This window comes from Phyllosticta citribraziliensis (genome assembly GCF_038025025.1).
Source record: "Phyllosticta citribraziliensis strain CPC 17464 chromosome Unknown J3D65scaffold_1, whole genome shotgun sequence".
Lineage (NCBI taxonomy): Eukaryota > Fungi > Ascomycota > Dothideomycetes > Botryosphaeriales > Phyllostictaceae > Phyllosticta > Phyllosticta citribraziliensis.
The window spans coordinates 2,377,853-2,393,776 of record NW_027117338.1 but is presented as its reverse complement, the minus strand read 5'-3'; the positions used below and the strand labels follow the sequence as shown (position 1 = coordinate 2,393,776).

Genomic DNA, 15,924 nt, shown 5'->3' with positions numbered 1-15,924 from the left:
GTCCCCACCTCCACCGCAACTTCTGCCCTGCACCGCTTTCTCTGGCGAGAAAAGAAGGAAATCGTTGAGCGCGACTGGAAACAGTCTTAACAGTCTGTGTAGACGATGGCTTCTCGGATAGACGAGTCGCTGAGACCCATTCTATCAAACCCCATGAAGAAAATGGGCGAAAAACAAGGTGCAAACGATGCTCTTCCCCCTTGAAAATCTGAACGATCTGTAGTTCCCCACTACAACCGGTCAGGCCAGCCCTGCGCATTTCCAATGGTTCCATTGGCGTGGCCATTACTCAAGTGGTTCTACGCAAAGAACGTGTGCTGGCAGGAACAAGAGTGGCCAGCGCCTCGGGAGAATCCACCAGGGCGATGCAGGAGACCTGGGGAACCGCACGATAGCACTTAAGCCCCTCGCCCTTCATTGAGTAGCTGCTTCCACAAGGCCGACGACACTCATCCAACTTGCAACAAATCGCTATCTGGCTTCTTGTTCAGTTCGTCGATACTCTGGTCAAGATATTGTCGACTGAGCGGGCACCCACTGTTGCGTCTGTCTTTATCAATTCTGTGCCTCTTCTATCGCTGTTCATGAGCCCTCTGCGTTCCCTTTGACTTAGTGTTACGACTTACGACCTATCCTTCAACAAACACATGGTATAACAAGCTCTTTCATGATCACGCCAGCATACTGACCTTTCAAGGTTTCTGGCCAAGACTCCTTCACTGAAATGATCAACGACACGAACATCAACGGCAACATGAACCAAGCAACGACAATCACGACTGTTTACGAAGAGCCGAGACAGGCCGAATACCTCGAGGAAACGATTGAGAATCTTACCGAGGACAGACCACTCAAGTGGACCAGGACGCTCACTACCTCCAATGCGCACGAAGGCCTCAGCCCAGGAGAATTGGTTCAGAACACCCGCGTTACGACTGTGTATGATGAGGGAGATGTCATGGAATCGGCGCAGAGGAACATGACCACGATCAACGAAGGACAGGAGGTCAAAAACTTTGAAGAGCGCTTTGGCAAAAACAACCCTGGAGTCACCGCCGACAAGCAAGTCAACTCCATTGACGCTTCTTCCCAAAGGACCAACATTTTCCAACGGGAACCCAAATCACCGAGAGGGATTCAGCGATCCTTTACTCTTCCTTGTTCGCCGCCCATGAGTCCCGGCACGATGAGCCCCGGCATCATGTCACCTGGAGCAATGAGCCCTCTTCCAATGAGTCCTTCAAGCCCTACTTTTGGCTTCTTCGACCAGAAGAGCCTTTTTGAGCCGGAAAGCGGAGTGGACGATCTGATAGATGAAGACTTCAAGCCCAACCCCTTCTCTCCCAGAAGCTCCTTCAGCTCCAAGAGGCCCACCTTGAGCAGGGCCCAGACTTGGGCGTCGCAGTCCCTCGCAGAATGTCTTGCAGAGAGCGACGCAAAGGCCAAGGTCGAGCTCCACCCTCTCCAGACGCAGACCGGCATGATCGTCTCAGTCCAGCCTCCAGAGAAGCCCTTGAACTTGAACCGTCACGCTGTCGACCTCGTGCTCGCCATCGATGTCTCCCAGAGCATGGCCGTCGCCGCCCGTCTACCTGACTCATCTCAGGATACTGGCCTTAGCATTTTGGATCTTGTAAAGCACGCCATCCGCTCAATTATCGAGACCATGGACGAGGATGACAGGCTGGGTCTCGTCGCTTTTGGCAACGAAGCTCATGTGAGTCCCCTTTTCGACAACCCGAGCCATAGCTGATGTTTGGAAAGGTCCTGCAGCCCCTTGCGCCTATGGATGAGGCGAACAAGGAATCTATTCTTTCCAAGCTCGAAGAGCTCGAGCCTTCTGGGCAGACAAACCTTTGGGCGGGCCTTCGCACTGCTTACACGCTCTTCGACCGTGCCTCTGCTTCTGGAAATGCGGCCGCTCTCTACCTCATGAGTGACGGCGAGCCCAAGCAGCGTGGCCAGCCGGAGACTGACTACATCTCCAAGCTCAAGCCAATGCTCAAGAGAACCCATGCCCAGCTCAAGGCCCCCAGGTCCATCCACACTTTTGGATTCGGGTACAAGATTAGGTCCGACGTTCTGCAGTCGATTGCAGAGGTCGGCGGTGGGAACTATGCATTCATTTCCGACGCAGGCATGCTGGGTAAGTCACCAGTCCCCTGGGGCTGAGAAACACGATGCTGACTCCCGCAGGCACGGTGCTCGTCCACGCCGTGGCAAACTTCTACTCCACCTTTGCTACTGGCGCCAAGCTGACCCTGCGAACCACTGGCGGCCTCGAGCTGAAGATTCCCAAGGGCGCCATTGTTTCTCACAAGTCCGACAACGAACTTGTTCTCTCTCTCAACAACGTTCAGTTTGGCCAATCTCGTGACGTCTTTTTCGAATACGAGTCTGGCACTGTCACTGATGATGCCGGGGTATCTGCTACGCTCGTTTACACTGCTCCTGGCGATGTCTGCCACGTTGCCAGCGCAAAGACGCAGGTGTCCGAGGTTTCATCTCTCGAGTCTGACCTTGTCAACTACCACGTCTCTCGTGCCAAGGTCTGCGAGTTCCTATCCTCGTTGTCTGCCCCTAAAGACACTGGATTTGCGGCGCAGCATGAAGCGCTCCAGAATGCCCAAGCCGAGCTGAAGCAGCTTGTCAAGATCCTGAAAGACGGCCAACCTGACGACAAGCTTGACGATGGCTTGCTCGAAGACTTGGATGGCGAAGATCCCAAGGGGCAGATCCGAACTGCACTGGCTGGAGACCTCAACTTTAGGACCTGGGGTGTGCACTACCGTAGGTCTTTTCCATCTCGCCGTCATGTCTCATGCTAATCCCATCTTCAGTGCCTTCGCTGCTGCACGCTCACAGAAACCAAATCAGCACTTCTTTCAAGGACGGTAGATACGGGAAAAACAGCCCTATGTTCCGCAAGTACCTGGAAGAACTCAACTCTTGCTTCAACAGCCTTCCCGGGCCCAAGCCCTCTCGTCCCAATCTCGGACGCACGCGCTCAGACTCACTCATGTCGGCCGCGGACAAAACCACCGCCCAAACCCCCATGGCCGACTTCAACCGCGTTGACAACCCCTGCTTCGCGGGCTCCTGCCGCGTCCAAATTGCCAATGGCACCACCATTCCCGTCCGCAAACTGCGCCCAGGAATGGCCGTCTGGACACCAGTGGGGCCGCGCAAGGTCGTCGCGGTAGTCAAGACGCGCGCGCGCGACGTGACAATGTGTCAGATCGGAGACCTCTGGATCACGCCGTACCACCCCATCTACCACGAGCACAGCTGGGTGTTCCCGATGACCGTGGCCGACTCCGTCGCGATGCAGTCGACCAACATATATTCTGTGCTGCTCGCCCAGCATGGCGCGCCGCACGCCCACGCCATCGAGGTCGGCGGCGTCACCTGCGTCACGCTCGGCCACGGCCTCATGCAAAAGGGCGCCCAGGGCGTCCGCGGCCACCCATACTTGGGCAACTGGCAGGCCGTCTTCAAGGACCTCGCCAAGCTGCCCAAGGAGAGGAGCGGCAAGCTGCGTGCGGGAGGCATCAGGAGGGACCCGGCGACTGGCCTTGCCGCCGGCTTCGTGCCTCCTGGCGGCAGGCTCGAGAACCGTCCGTCGTGGCTGAGACTCTCGCCGACCCTTTTGAAAAGGCAAATGTCTGTTCGGTCGGTGCGTGGATACTTGGCCCCCGTTAGCGACAGCGTTTGGGGGTTGAGGTAGTTGAGAAATGATTGATGTATCTGCTTTGTTTAAGTGGCTTTGTATGGAGTTGATGAGACGGATGGGCACTGTATAGACTGATAGAAACATGTAAATAACTTGTAAACCATGTCTCTTGACTCTTGTGAGTGATGAAAGAATGTGACGGCGGAGGGGCAACGACAGGGCGGAGCGGAGTCTTGGCGCGCTCCCTGCCCGCCGCTTGACGTCGGGCGTCCGCGCGCATTTGAAATCAACACCCGCCCGCCATCAGTCATTGCCATCACCACCGCGCGCAACGAGCTATGCAGCCACATCCACCAATCCACCACCGCGCCAGCCGTTCCAGCAGCTCGACCCCTCTCTCCCCGACTCCCGACTGAACGCCCACCTACACCTGCTCCTGGAAAGCACCAACCGCCCAGAATGGGCCTCGAAAACGTCCAAAACATCGTGCTCGTGCTGTCGGGCAAAGGCGGCGTCGGCAAATCCAGCATCACGACCCAGCTGGCGCTGACGCTTTCGCTGCGCGGACACAGCGTCGGCGTCCTCGACATCGACCTCACTGGCCCGTCCATCCCGCGCTTCTTTGGCATCGAGAATGCAAAGGTGACGCAGGCGCCGGGCGGCATGGTGCCGGTATCTGTCCACCCAGCACACACGCTTTCGGCGACCGGGAACACAACGACGGCAAATGGCGAAGGCAAAGAAGAAGAAGAAGGAGAAGGAGAGCAGCAACCGCAGCGACCAGTCGGCGCGCTGGGCTGCATGTCGCTGGGCTTCATCCTCGCGCAGCGCACCGACGCCGTCATCTGGCGCGGGCCCAAAAAGACGGCCATGGTGCGGCAATTCCTGTCGTCGGTGCTGTGGCCGCCAGGTCTCGACTACCTGCTCATCGACACGCCGCCGGGCACGTCGGACGAGCACATCTCGCTGCTGGAGACGCTGCTCAAGGACGCCGTGACGGCCGCGCGGCTGCGCGGCGCCGTCGTCGTCACCACGCCGCAGGCCGTCGCCGTGTCCGACGTCAAGAAGGAGCTCAACTTCTGTGCAAAGACGGGCGTGCGCGTCCTCGGCGTCGTCGAGAACATGGCTGGCTTCGTCTGCCCCAACTGCAGCGAGTGCACCCACGTCTTCAGCAAGGGCGGCGGCCAGGTCATGGCGGCCGAGTTTGCCGTCCCGTTTCTGGGCAGCGTCCCCATCGATCCGGCGTTTGTGTGCCTCATTGAGGAGGGCAGGCGTCCTGTTTATCCAAAGGGTACGGTGGTGGAGGGAAGAGATGTCAGCGCCGAGGCGCAGGACGAGCAGGATGTTAGAAGGGATCCTGGGACCTTGGTCGAAAAGTATACGGCGTGCTCGCTGTTTCCGCTGTTCGAGGACATTGTGGGTAAGGTCCTGGAAAACATAGAGGCAGGGCTGTAGACGCCATCGAGGCAGAGGAGAAGCTAGGAGCCCGGTCTATGGCATGGCATTGCATGGCGTACAGGTTGGTCCTTCGCAGATGCAAAAAGCCATTGCATCTCAACGTACGCAGCACTCTGAATTGATTCACACGCACTCCCATCTCGTTCCTTTCAAACATCCACGAGACTGCTGGTGACCAAACAAAGGCCCGCCCATCGACACACGGAAAGGACCACGCAAACGATCTCTGCGAGTCGGGGCTTGAATGCTCCTTCATCTCGCCTGTCACGGGGTTTGAATGCTCCTTATCAGTCCTACGCTTTTCCTGCCATACTAGCTACGGTATCACTCATAAAGTCTCCCTCTCCATATGAATCAGCTGAGCTGATTTGAGTCAAACTACCTGGTTTTCGTCCCCGAACGCTGTTTTCGCCACCAGAAAGCAACCCGCTCGACATCAATGCTTTTGCGGCCCACGAAAGCAAACCGCTTAACCGATTCGAGCCCAAAATCAAAGTTTTCGTCCCCCATTTCACCTCCGCATGCCCGTGGAGCAATCTGCTCAGTCGATTCAAGTCCAGATCCACCAAGCTCTCAATCCTCCACTTCGCTGGTGGGACAACCCGCTCGGCTGATTCACGCCTCAACGCCGTGTTTGCCATCTGCTCAAATGTTCCAAACCGAAAAGTCACCAAACTCTCATCGTTCCACGCCTGCTCTGGCTCATGGTGCAATCCGCTCAACCGATTCACGCCCCAATTTTGTCTGTCTGGCCCCTGGCGGCTTCATTGCGCCCTCCAAGTCTTGCTGTCCACGCAAACTATTTCTCAGCGCCTGAAACCGGTACCACTCATTCATTGGTGCCAGCGCCGAAGAGCACGCGGATTTGATCGATGGCTTGTTGCGCGACCCGCCCGACGTCTACACCATATGACCTCAAATCTCGAAGCCATGTCATCACTTGGATGACGAACGGGCGGAGCAGACGAGGCTCGATGATGATCTCTTGGTCGACGAGTTGACGCTTTACCAGAGAGATGTCCTCGTTGCTGAAGGTTGGTGCTTCTGGCCACTTCTGGTGGAACTCGCGTGCAAAGGACCCCGAGTCACCGTCCTCCCAACCGCCTTCATTGTTGTCAATGAACGAATGCATGACGTCCTTCTGCACCGGAGGCACAGGTTGCGGCTCCTCGGCCGCTTTTTCTGGGGCCGGCTGCAGCTTGGCCTTCTTGGGCCGGCGGAGAGTCTGGTACCTCTGAATAAGCTTGTTCCAAGCCAGCTCTCGCTTTTTGAAGGTGGTAGCGTCATCGCGATAGTGGATCAAGTAGAACACGCTGCGTCTCTGGATTGGGATCGGTTGGCAAAGTCCTTCGCGCGGACAAAGCAGGCCAAAGAGAGTGCTAGGGCCGCCGGACTTCCTGACCTCCGGAGCCACCACCAACGTTGGGATCTGCGAATCGGATGCACCGATTATAGCCTCATCGTGGAGTACGTTACCAACGGGGTGCCGTGGCTTTTGCGCTGGGTGCAGCTTCAAGACGTGGCGAGGGATCTTGGAATAGGTGAGGCCAACAACAAAATACTTCTCGACGCGTGCATCGACTTCGTCCGAAAGCTCGCGCGGGGTGAAGTCAAACGTCTTGCGGTATACGTCTTGGCCCTGCGCCCTCGCCTCAGCCAACTTTTCCTTCCAGTTGCAGCCGTCGAACTCGTATGCGTTTATGCTGGAGCCACGTTTTTCCACGCCATCGGGAATCTTCATGGCGTACCCAAAGACGTTGAACGCGTAGTCCACATATTGCAGATTGGGCGTTGGAATTGGATAGCCTCGTGCTGCTGCCATGCGGGCTCTCGGACCAAATCTGGGATATTCCATGACGCTGGTTTCGCTGGAGAGTGCTGGAACAGAGGTTAGCGCATTCTTTCGCTCGAAACGGGACCACCAATTTCGACGTCTTACATGGGATGAGCTCTTTCACCTATAGAGGCTTGTGCGGGTGAGATCTGGAAAGCTCTTGACTCTCGGATGAGGCAGCTGGAGTTGAGTCTGCTTTTATACCCAGATCACACGCCGAACGTGAAGGAATCTGCCGCAGCCCACACAGATGGAGGAGGTAAGTGCGCCAGAACCACGCGCTGAAAGTGAACCCGGCTTCAGCATTGCCCAGAACAACCTGTCGCCAGTAGGTTCAGTGCATCGAAAGCGTGAAGGGAGGTGTTTTCTTGGCTGTTGCTCGAAGTAGTTGTACTGATTGCTAACCCTTGATTTTTCAATGACAGGACGCGTCCGGCTTGAAAGTTCTTCTGCTTGACGGATCGTAGGACAAAGAAGTTCAAACGGCCCTGAATTCTTTGCTTTGGGCGTGGAACGATATGTTAACGCCTTACGAGTTGGTCGAAAGACAGAAGCGCTGGCGCCGTAAGCTTCCAGAACCGCTCGGGTATTTCAGCAACGACAGTTCCGGAGATGCCAGGCTACCAAAGAGACCAAAAACTGAGCTCAACACGGAGTTTTGTGGGTGGTGTATCAGCCCATCAAGATGCTTAATCTGGTCGAGATGGAGGTCATCAAGATACTGTTCACACAGAAAGCAGTGAGGACATTTTTCGTCAAAAAACGTTACTCGACTTTCGGGAACTTTGCCACATAATGAGTGGCACGCCTTCGCTGGGCATGTTGACCTGCTCCAGGACCATCCTTTTCGAATGCATGGGAATCTCCCGAAGGCGTTCGCCACCTGAGATGACGGAAAAGTGAGTAGTCCGGATGAAGAGCATCTCACACTCCGGCGTTTCCTCAGGAGTCGTCCAATGGGAAAAATTGGCACACAAACTGAAATGCGGCCTACTTCATCCCGGTAAGAAGCTCTATTGCTTTCTGTCAGTGCTTCGGCCGTGAAAGGTATCTCTCGCTTTCCGGTTCCCCGTCTCCGGTGCGCCAAAGTGTGTGCTCCCAAGCCTCGCTCTCTTTGCGCTGCGGGGTTGTGAGTTTGGAACGCACGTCCAGGACCCTGAGCAAATGCCCTCTGCTTGGAACGCGTCAGGCAACCATGGAAGTCGCGTTCGACCCGTTGGCCAAGGTTTAATGGCTTTCGGCACGTAAATTTGGAGCCACCCCCTGGCTTCCGGATTAGATGCATATGTGCGCTCCAATAATGTCATCGTGACCCCTGAACTTTTGGGCAGGGGTTCAGAGATAGAGATGCGTACCTGGCTCGGATGAAGAAAAGACAGGAAGGAGTCCATACATCTATACGTTGAGGTCCTGGAAACGAGGCTCAGACTTTGGTCGAACTGCGAATTGTGGCGAAGCCTCGGAACAAAGGAGTTGCCTTGAAGTTTGGTTTGTGGTAAGGTGATTCCAACCTTACGACTTGGAATCTCAACAATTCGTGCACAAACTGTGGACATAAAATGGCGACTGCCCACACCCCGGTCAATTCCTTTCGCTTTCCGAGTACAACCATCTCGTCCCATCTATCTGCAAAGTCTTGCTAAGCTAGACTTCGAACCGACGTTTTCTCTTCAACCATACGCGCGAACATCTTCCCTATCAAGACTTTGTATGAACTGGACTCACAGTGAAAAGGATACGTGCTCACTGCTGCGTAGAAAATGACGAACTCGAAACCCAGCGACTTCACCCATGCCGATTTCGAGCTAAACGACAAAGTCGTCAAGCGCGTCTCGGGGACCCTCAGGCATATGGGATATCACATCGCAGCGGATTGGCTTGATAGCCAAATCCACGAATTAGGACTGCCAATGATCGTCAACAACGCGTCAACCACTTTCCACCGGATTCAGAAGTACTGGAAAACAGCAATCATCGCCTTTCCCTGCATCCCAGACTGCGGCAATCTGGTCCTCCGCGCCTTCAGGAACGGCGACCGGTCGATGCCCTTCCACATCACCGACGAGGAGGCCTACAACCCTGAGGCACATGCCGTAGCTGCGACTAGGGCCATTCCCAGTCCTTCGCCGGTCCGCCCTCTCGACCGGCCGATGTTCCTCGACGAAATACAGGATAACCCAATCCTTCACCCCGGCTGCCCAACATATGCTCTTTATCCCACGTTGCCACCTGAACCGCAATCCGACGAACCCGTCATCAAGTGCGAGGAGACCCCAGCAGCACCCACAGTCGATGTCTCCTACTCAGCAACCATCAAAACTGCTGACGGAACACAAGTTGTCCACTTCACCTCGGCGACCAAGGACGACGTGATGAAGACTGTCGAGGACTATGTCGAGTGTTGCAGACAGGGCAACACCATCGAGTACAGCACATTTGCCCTCGTCAGAGACTTCGTGGCGAAGAATATGGGAGTGGACTTGAATTGATTGCACGTCTTTGTCTACTGGGGGTTTTGGATATCTCTCTTCTGTACTCAGTTCCGACTGAAATTGTTCCTTCACAGGCTTGTTTTTATTTCGTATACTCTTCCACAAGAAACGCTTGTTTTCGCTCTATATCATCAACAATGCTTGACGCCGAAAATAGAAGAGTTGAATGCACACACATTGTTCGTTGTGACTTGAGTCCACCCGTCCCATGTGATTGTAGCGCCGGGACAGGTCGACATGATATGTCGGCTTCGATGACAGTGCCACGTCGCAATGGTCCCGTGCGTTTTATGTTTGTGCTCAATCGATCCTCCCCTTTTGAGAGGGGCTGGAATACTGCCATTGTAACTCTGAGTATATTTGCGCAATGTTAGATTATGTAAAGAAGAACACGAGAGAATGTCGCTTTGTGTCCCTCACTTCTGCCATGTGCGCCTTCCAGACATCAATTCCGTGCCTGAAGGAAACTTTTGATGCTCTCGAAAGCCTCAAAGCTGACGTCGAAGTCCCGTCCCTGCTCAGTATCTTGCCAAGTGGCGTAATCGGATGTTTCTGTGATCTCCTCATCGCGGGTATCCTCCTGTTTGATGACCGCACTTGGTGTCTTGGTACCGTCTCCATCGAGCCACGAGGTAACCTTGGTGGTTATCATCTTCCTCGAAGTTGTTGACTCCGCGGGTGAGTCGGCAGGGCGCTTGGCCAAAAGGGTCGGGTCTGGAAGTGACCGAAATCTCATGTTCTCAGCAAGGATCATGGGGGGTCTCATCAAGAATGGACGGTATTTGGGATGTTTATCCACGGCTCTTGGATCGATGCCGTATGTGGAGGGCTCGAAGGTCCCGGGAAGATGGTCAATATTGACTGCTTTGATCAAAGGCCCCTCCGCGCGTAAGCGGCTGTCCTCCATGATCAACGAAACCCAAAGTGTTTGAACCCTTTGAAAACAGACAGAGGCGGTATACATTTCGTAACAGAGGCCTTTGCGCTTGTGGAGAGGGCATACATAGGCGGTGCCCTCTAAAACAGTTCTTTTACGGAAGAGTTCGGCCTCGTCATGACGGCCTCTTCGTCGAAGTGCACCGCGTAATTCAATAAGAAGACCACCGCAGAGAATCACTGGGATACTAGTGATCGCTGGCTGCGAGAAGGTTAGTTAGCATGGTGCGCGCCCACGTCTTGGCGTATCAACTCACAGCTTCCCTTTGAGCGAAGAGTGCCATACTGTGCAAACTTTGCGGCGACTTGTCGTGTTTCATTCAATTCATTCGTCTGAAAAACTGAAGATTCTGAAGGATTGAATCGAGTCTCAAAAGGCCCAGGCAGATTTGCAAGCCAAGCATGATGCTGTCAAAATAGTGAGAGAATGGAAAGGAAGATTTCTTTCCAAGCACACACGACCCGAACAAATGTCCTGCCGGAAGTTAGTGAGCCGTTATTGTAAAAGGAGGCGCGAGGCAGCGACGAAGTTCCAGACCTCCTGAGGGGATCCAGAGGCGTGGTTCTCACCATGCTCTTCGCTGGTCATGTTGCTGAGCGTCAGCGCTAAACTGATATGGAAGTTTTCGGGGCCAGCTTGTGCGCCACCAAGTCGGTCGGATCATCGAGAGTGCAACTTCCGGAGCCTATCAGCCGCGAAAAGGGGAAAAGGTCAGTCCTTCAGATAAATTTTGTTGCGTGCAGCTTGAGTTAGACGAATTTCTTCCCGGTCCATCAGCATACTGAAACTCCAAGACTTGGGATGAATGATCTCGCGCTCAACATTGACAAACCTATATACTCGTCTGCACTGATCTAGTCACTCCTGACCTTCTTCCGAGGCGAGCCATTACTGCTCCCGTTCTGCGTCGCTCTGCCACTAGATGACTCCGCCCTCTCTTTTCCCTTGATCTCATGAACCTTCATGTCCATGCCAACCCAAAACTTCTTGCCTCTCCAAGCGACGGTCATGCCGCCGAATACCGCCCAAGCCCAGATGGGCCACGCGAGGCTTTCCCTGCCCAGCCATGCCATGAACCACTGATAGAAGGGTCTCCGCGTGCCGTTCGCAGTCTTGTGGGGTCGTGCAAAAGATGGGGTGTTCTCATCGATGTCAAGCGTTGCCCCCGAGTGCAGCTTGCGGTACAGTGTCCAGTCAACAGTACACCAGCCGGCAACGTTGAGGATCCAAAACGTCCAAAAAGCCGTCCAGGTCTGAGGGATGCCCAGCGTGTCGTGGAAAAATGGCAAGGTCGTGACGACGAAAGCGCCGTACAGGGAGCACAGAAAAGCTTCAGTGCCCGGCTCTACCAACGTCGCCAACAGCACGGTGAACTTGCGCACTCGCAGCCATCTCACTCGACGCGCAATGTACTCGCTCACGCTCATGCCGGCCATGGGCTGGATGACCAGATCACCAAAAACCATGGCATGCTTGCCCCACTTCTCGCCGAGGTGCTCTTCGGGAATCTTCTTCTTCCAAAGCCGGTCGCCAATCAGATGGTCCTCGCAGATGTTTTCGGAGAAGAAGTTTATGCCCTCTGGTTGCTCGGGAGAGGGTCCAGTCAGCGAGTTGAGGTGCGAACGGCGAAACATGTTGGATTTGCCAACAATGCAAGGCGCGAGCAGAACCGTGTTGATGGCCGTGTAAAACTTTGCGTGAGAAGAAGACATGAAGAGCTCCTCAAGCCTTCCACCACCAACGCGCCAAAGCCGGGATCTCCAAGGAGCAGAATCGCGGGAGTAGGCCGCAAGCTCTCCAAAGGCTGCATGGGCTTGCCCGGCTTGCCCATCTGCCCCGGAGCCTAGCAGGCCCTGCGCTTCCTCGCAGTACGCAGATGCGTCAGTGTCGACGACCAGAGGCAGCTGGTGGACGAATTTGTTCTTCTTCTTCCCGCCGAAGCCGCAAAGCGTGTCGACCATCCGCCCGCATACGCCTTTTGCGATCCACACGTTACAGTCCAAGATCCAAACTATGTCTCCTTTGGCCTCGCGGTATGCTCTGCTCATGTTGCGTATCTTCGGATTGGGGCCAAGTTTGACCCCGCCAGTGCCGTCATCTTGGAGGTAAGGATCATCGGTTTCGACCAGGACGTGCGCGTCAAAGGCAGGAAACTCGTCGACCAAGCGGACTAGAGTCGGATACGCCGGGTCGTCGCGCGACGATATGCAAAAGAAGATGGCCAACTTCTCCCGGGGATAGGTTTGGTGGAAAGTTGCGGCGAGGCATTCGGAAAGACTGGGCTCTAGGCCTTTGACGGGTCGAATGACGGTGACGTGCGGAATTTCGGCTTCAGGCAAAGACGCGACGGAGAAGGCCGGTGGAGGAACTGAGGAGTACCATCGTCTCCTGCGAGCAGAATCAGTAGCTATAAGGCGCGCGAGAGCCATGGTGCTTACAGCTGAGTGTAGCCCACCGTGCACACAACGACCACTGCCAGGTACCAGATCAGGGCGATAGAAGCCAAGACCTCGAGGATGGAGAAGGACGAGCCCTGTTGGGCTGGAGGATTGACATCGGAAGCCGATGCTTCCTTTGTCAACGCTGAGATGCTCACCATGCGCCGCAGAGTGTGTTGTTGTTATGGAGGTAAAAAGTCGGCACGGAGTCGGAAGACGTGTTCGGATGATGTCACAAGCAAGAGCCACCACCAAGAGATGCGCTTAGGAGACCGCATCTGTCAAAGTCGCGTCGTTGGCCAAAGCCAATATTTGAACAAGCACGATCGGAGCTTCATTGCCCGTCGGTTTTCAAATAAAGTATTGACTGGGGTCTCTGACAACTTACGCGCCGAGCCGTGGAGCAGACGCGACACCTAACGCAAATGACAGCCTCGGATGAAGCACCAGGCGTGCGGCTGGAATGCTCTCTGCGAACCTGCATAACCTCTTTGCGCTGTCCCTGTTATCATGCAGCTAAAGCAGTCCATTTATAGTCTGTCTTACTAGAAGCAATCCTCCGCACATGGTGCAGACCCCGTTGTCCCAGCCGAACTCTAAATATGCACATCATCCGCTCAGCTCTCCCATGCAGCCTTTGTTCATCTCTCCGATGTGTAAATACTATGCCCCCCGGAAGCCACGGAGTTGTTGATGTCCTGCCAATCTTGACGCAGGAATGTTTCCTCTGAAATCGCGGTAATGGTACAGTCGGGTATGAAGTGTTTACACTTGGATAGCCTGTTCATGGCAGGATACTAAAACAACTCATGTGCTGTGCCAGCAGAAAACAGGCCGAGACTCGTTGTAGGCAATGATCCATGGGAATGGATTTTTTGGCAGGTCGGATGATCAAATTCAGGTCGAGTCCAACAGTGCCCAGCGTTTCTCGCTGGCTTTGGCACCGACACGGACCGCGACAATTGGCAAAGTGTTTGAGATGGCATCCTTGGGGATTTTGGGAAATCTAACCGATTAGTAAACATCTTTGATGAGGTCAGAGTACATACTGTTTCTTGAGCGCTTCGATTAAGCCGAGCTTTGTGAGATCACTGCCCTCAATGGCTGCCTTGAACTCGGCCATCACTTCGGGAGGGACTGTGCGTTTTGGAGGTTTTGGCGCATTGCCAGTCGCAGTAGGCTGAGCGGGAAATCCGTTCATGTTTCCATCGGGACGTGGATGAAGCGGCAGTCTTGGAGGATTCATGGTGCCGAAGCCATCTCGAGAAATCTGCACGGTGGGAAGAGGAGCGGGATCGGACTCCCAATAGGCAGTAGAGAAGGGATCAATGCTTGCCGGTTGTGGTTCTTGAGGCAGCGTAAGCGTCGTCGCAGTGATTTGGAGGCTCTACTCACCAAGCAGGACTCCCATCTTGAAATCAGACCAGCCCTGGAACGTCTCAACGGACCCATCCGCCTTGCGCAGGGAGCCCTTGTTAGTTTCCCAGCAGAGGCCGCTGCACACAGGTTCCAGATCGCCAGTAATTAGACGTCGTTTGTTCTGCACCGCCGGATCGTCATCGTCGACGAGGAAACCTTCCATGTCATCTCCAGACTCGCTCTCAACGTCATCTTCATCTTCGACATCCAAGTCCTCGCCTTCACCAGGATCTTCCCACTCTGCTTCTGAATCATACTCGTAGTTGACCTCAGGCAGTGATTTGGAAGATGGATTCAGAGCCAACTTGCGCGTCTGCTCTTCGGATTGCACCCTGCTAAACGTTCCGCAATAAGGAGGCCGAATGTCTTCCCAGAAACGCAGGAATTTCATAGGAATCGCCTTGAGCTTCTCCATGGCATCGCGAGATGCATCTTCTGAAACGTCTCCCGTCAAGTCGACCACCTCGCTTGATGCGCCACTGAGTTGCGCCACAAGCTCCTTCACCGAAGGATAGAGAAATCCCCTCTGTTCTCGAAAAGCCTCTGGGATTTGGAACAGGCTTGAAAAGTCGTGCTTCTCAATTGCTTTGATGATTGTCCGCCGCGCCTCCTCGGATTCTCCAGACACAATGGCGTCAAGCCGTGCCCTGGCGGTTTGTAATGCTGAATCTGGAAGATCTGCAAAGAAGTGGTTCTCGGGGGCAAGGACCGTGTGGGATGGCAGGCTGTAGGACAAGAAGGTCTTGTCGTAGTCGGATCGAGTCGGCTTAACTTGCGTAGACACCGGTGAAGTGTGTTGATGAGTTACAGGTTGCTGTGCTGATGGACTCGGCTTTTCCTGAGCCGCAGAAGAGGAGGCCGCAGGCGGGGTAGTGGCTGGTTTGGATCTGAATAGGAAATCGATTTTCATTTGTGCCTGAGAGATTGAGTGGTCAGTAGAGTCCCGTTATTTTGGAGGTGTACCATACCCGAGCTTTCTTAGCCTGCTCTTCTTCTTTCTTCTGCTTCGCTGCTTCCTTCTCCCTCTTCTTCGCTTCGGCCTGGGCCTTCTTTGCCTCTGTCTGGGCCTTCTTTTCCTCTGCCTGGGCCTTCTTTTCCTGCTTTGCTCTATCCTTGGCCTGCTGTTCAGCCTCCTTCTCGGCCTTCTTTTCCTCCTTGGTCCGTTTCTTCGCTTCTTCTTCCAGGCGCTTCTGCTGCTGTTCGAAGGGTGTGAGTTTCCGGCGCTTTGCCTTGTGAGAGCTGGCGGTAGATGTCGGAGGGCCGTTGGTGGCAGGCTGTGAATCAGTCGCGGAGCCTGCAATGCTTAGAGATGGAGAGGGTTGTCTCGGATCACCAGCGTTTGAGGTACGGGTAGACTCTGGTGATTCTATCGTCTTTGGCGTCGACAGAGAGCTGGCGCTATCGTGCGAGTCCCCATCGTCTGGAGCGGGCCGCTTGCGCGGTGTCGACTTGGTGAATGGTGCGTTGTCGGCCATGGTGAAGGAAGGTTGCGGAGGAGGCTCTAAAGTGAGGTACCGGTATGGATGACGACGCTGGAACAGCACAGCGCGCCGAGGCTGGATGACACCGCCAACGATGGGATGTGGGGATTGGGGGGGAGTCCAGAGTGGATTGGCTGGAGTGGCAGGTCCGAGTCGCGAAGACGCGTCGTCGCGCGTTCCCGTCCGTCTGGC

The 15,924-nt window shown here is 54.9% G+C and overlaps 8 protein-coding genes across 8 annotated transcripts; 3 read left to right on the top strand and 5 right to left on the bottom strand.

Annotated features, from left to right (window-relative positions):
• Positions 1-505: 505 nt before the first annotated feature.
• Positions 506-3,836, top strand: J3D65DRAFT_39361 (hint-domain-containing protein). Its single transcript, XM_066795869.1, has 4 exons — positions 506-1,717; positions 1,765-2,146; positions 2,197-2,790; positions 2,841-3,836. Exons 1-4 carry the CDS (start codon positions 725-727, stop codon positions 3,725-3,727), a joined length of 2,856 nt encoding a protein of 951 aa, XP_066660087.1. The 5' UTR covers positions 506-724; the 3' UTR covers positions 3,728-3,836.
• Positions 3,837-3,971: 135 nt separating this feature from the next.
• On the top strand, positions 3,972-5,349 carry J3D65DRAFT_39283 (P-loop containing nucleoside triphosphate hydrolase protein). Its single transcript, XM_066795860.1, has one exon. The coding sequence runs from the start codon at positions 4,133-4,135 to the stop codon at positions 5,126-5,128; it is 996 nt and encodes a 331-aa protein (XP_066660086.1). The 5' UTR covers positions 3,972-4,132; the 3' UTR covers positions 5,129-5,349.
• Positions 5,350-5,960: 611 nt separating this feature from the next.
• On the bottom strand, positions 5,961-6,953 carry J3D65DRAFT_664065 (uncharacterized protein; the record flags this gene model as incomplete). Its single annotated transcript, XM_066802719.1, has 1 exon — positions 5,961-6,953. The coding sequence occupies one exon, from the start codon at positions 6,951-6,953 to the stop codon at positions 5,961-5,963; it is 993 nt and encodes a 330-aa protein (XP_066660085.1).
• Positions 6,954-7,240: 287 nt separating this feature from the next.
• On the bottom strand, positions 7,241-8,685 carry J3D65DRAFT_39324 (uncharacterized protein). The gene has a single exon (XM_066795863.1). It carries the CDS (start codon positions 8,248-8,250, stop codon positions 7,495-7,497), a length of 756 nt encoding a protein of 251 aa, XP_066660084.1. The 5' UTR covers positions 8,251-8,685; the 3' UTR covers positions 7,241-7,494.
• Positions 8,464-9,497, top strand: J3D65DRAFT_39294 (uncharacterized protein). The gene is made up of 2 exons (XM_066795861.1): positions 8,464-8,673; positions 8,723-9,497. The coding sequence occupies exon 2, from the start codon at positions 8,726-8,728 to the stop codon at positions 9,452-9,454; it is 729 nt and encodes a 242-aa protein (XP_066660083.1). The 5' UTR covers positions 8,464-8,673; positions 8,723-8,725; the 3' UTR covers positions 9,455-9,497.
• A 296-nt stretch (positions 9,498-9,793) lies between these two features.
• Positions 9,794-11,023, bottom strand: J3D65DRAFT_610980 (uncharacterized protein). The gene is made up of 2 exons (XM_066798856.1): positions 10,651-11,023; positions 9,794-10,595 (listed from the first exon to the last, which is right to left on the bottom strand). Exons 1-2 carry the CDS (start codon positions 10,711-10,713, stop codon positions 9,903-9,905), a joined length of 756 nt encoding a protein of 251 aa, XP_066660082.1. The 5' UTR covers positions 10,714-11,023; the 3' UTR covers positions 9,794-9,902.
• A 30-nt stretch (positions 11,024-11,053) lies between these two features.
• On the bottom strand, positions 11,054-13,193 carry J3D65DRAFT_564333 (uncharacterized protein). Its single transcript, XM_066797594.1, has 2 exons — positions 12,833-13,193; positions 11,054-12,782 (listed from the first exon to the last, which is right to left on the bottom strand). The coding sequence occupies exons 1-2, from the start codon at positions 12,991-12,993 to the stop codon at positions 11,249-11,251; spliced, it is 1,695 nt and encodes a 564-aa protein (XP_066660081.1). The 5' UTR covers positions 12,994-13,193; the 3' UTR covers positions 11,054-11,248.
• A 125-nt stretch (positions 13,194-13,318) lies between these two features.
• On the bottom strand, positions 13,319-15,917 carry J3D65DRAFT_610977 (chromatin assembly factor 1 subunit A-domain-containing protein). Its single transcript, XM_066798855.1, has 4 exons — positions 15,220-15,917; positions 14,228-15,167; positions 13,882-14,179; positions 13,319-13,838 (listed from the first exon to the last, which is right to left on the bottom strand). Exons 1-4 carry the CDS (start codon positions 15,724-15,726, stop codon positions 13,730-13,732), a joined length of 1,854 nt encoding a protein of 617 aa, XP_066660080.1. The 5' UTR covers positions 15,727-15,917; the 3' UTR covers positions 13,319-13,729.
• Between the last annotated feature and the right edge of the window lie 7 nt (positions 15,918-15,924).

Bases quoted from the DNA above. Each gene is read 5' to 3' on its own strand.
- J3D65DRAFT_610980 (XM_066798856.1), bottom strand. From the start codon at position 10,713: ATGAAACACGACAAGTCGCCGCAAAGTTTGCACAGTATGGCACTCTTC. The intron at 10,596-10,650 runs GTGAGTTGATAC...ACCTTCTCGCAG, and splicing joins TCTTCGCTCAAAGGGAAGCT to CCAGCGATCACTAGTATCCC.
- J3D65DRAFT_39324 (XM_066795863.1), bottom strand. From the start codon at position 8,250: ATGCATCTAATCCGGAAGCCAGGGGGTGGCTCCAAATTTACGTGCCGA.
- J3D65DRAFT_610977 (XM_066798855.1), bottom strand. From the start codon at position 15,726: ATGGCCGACAACGCACCATTCACCAAGTCGACACCGCGCAAGCGGCCC. The intron at 15,168-15,219 runs GTATGGTACACC...TCAATCTCTCAG, and splicing joins AGCAGGCTAAGAAAGCTCGG to GCACAAATGAAAATCGATTT. The intron at 14,180-14,227 runs GTGAGTAGAGCC...CGCTGCCTCAAG, and splicing joins CAAGATGGGAGTCCTGCTTG to AACCACAACCGGCAAGCATT.
- J3D65DRAFT_39361 (XM_066795869.1), top strand. From the start codon at position 725: ATGATCAACGACACGAACATCAACGGCAACATGAACCAAGCAACGACA. The intron at 2,147-2,196 runs GTAAGTCACCAG...TGACTCCCGCAG, and splicing joins TTCCGACGCAGGCATGCTGG to GCACGGTGCTCGTCCACGCC. The intron at 2,791-2,840 runs GTAGGTCTTTTC...TCCCATCTTCAG, and splicing joins GACCTGGGGTGTGCACTACC to TGCCTTCGCTGCTGCACGCT.
- J3D65DRAFT_39294 (XM_066795861.1), top strand. From the start codon at position 8,726: ATGACGAACTCGAAACCCAGCGACTTCACCCATGCCGATTTCGAGCTA.
- J3D65DRAFT_39283 (XM_066795860.1), top strand. From the start codon at position 4,133: ATGGGCCTCGAAAACGTCCAAAACATCGTGCTCGTGCTGTCGGGCAAA.
- J3D65DRAFT_564333 (XM_066797594.1), bottom strand. From the start codon at position 12,993: ATGGTGAGCATCTCAGCGTTGACAAAGGAAGCATCGGCTTCCGATGTC. The intron at 12,783-12,832 runs GTAAGCACCATG...TTCTGCTCGCAG, and splicing joins ACGGTGGGCTACACTCAGCT to GAGACGATGGTACTCCTCAG.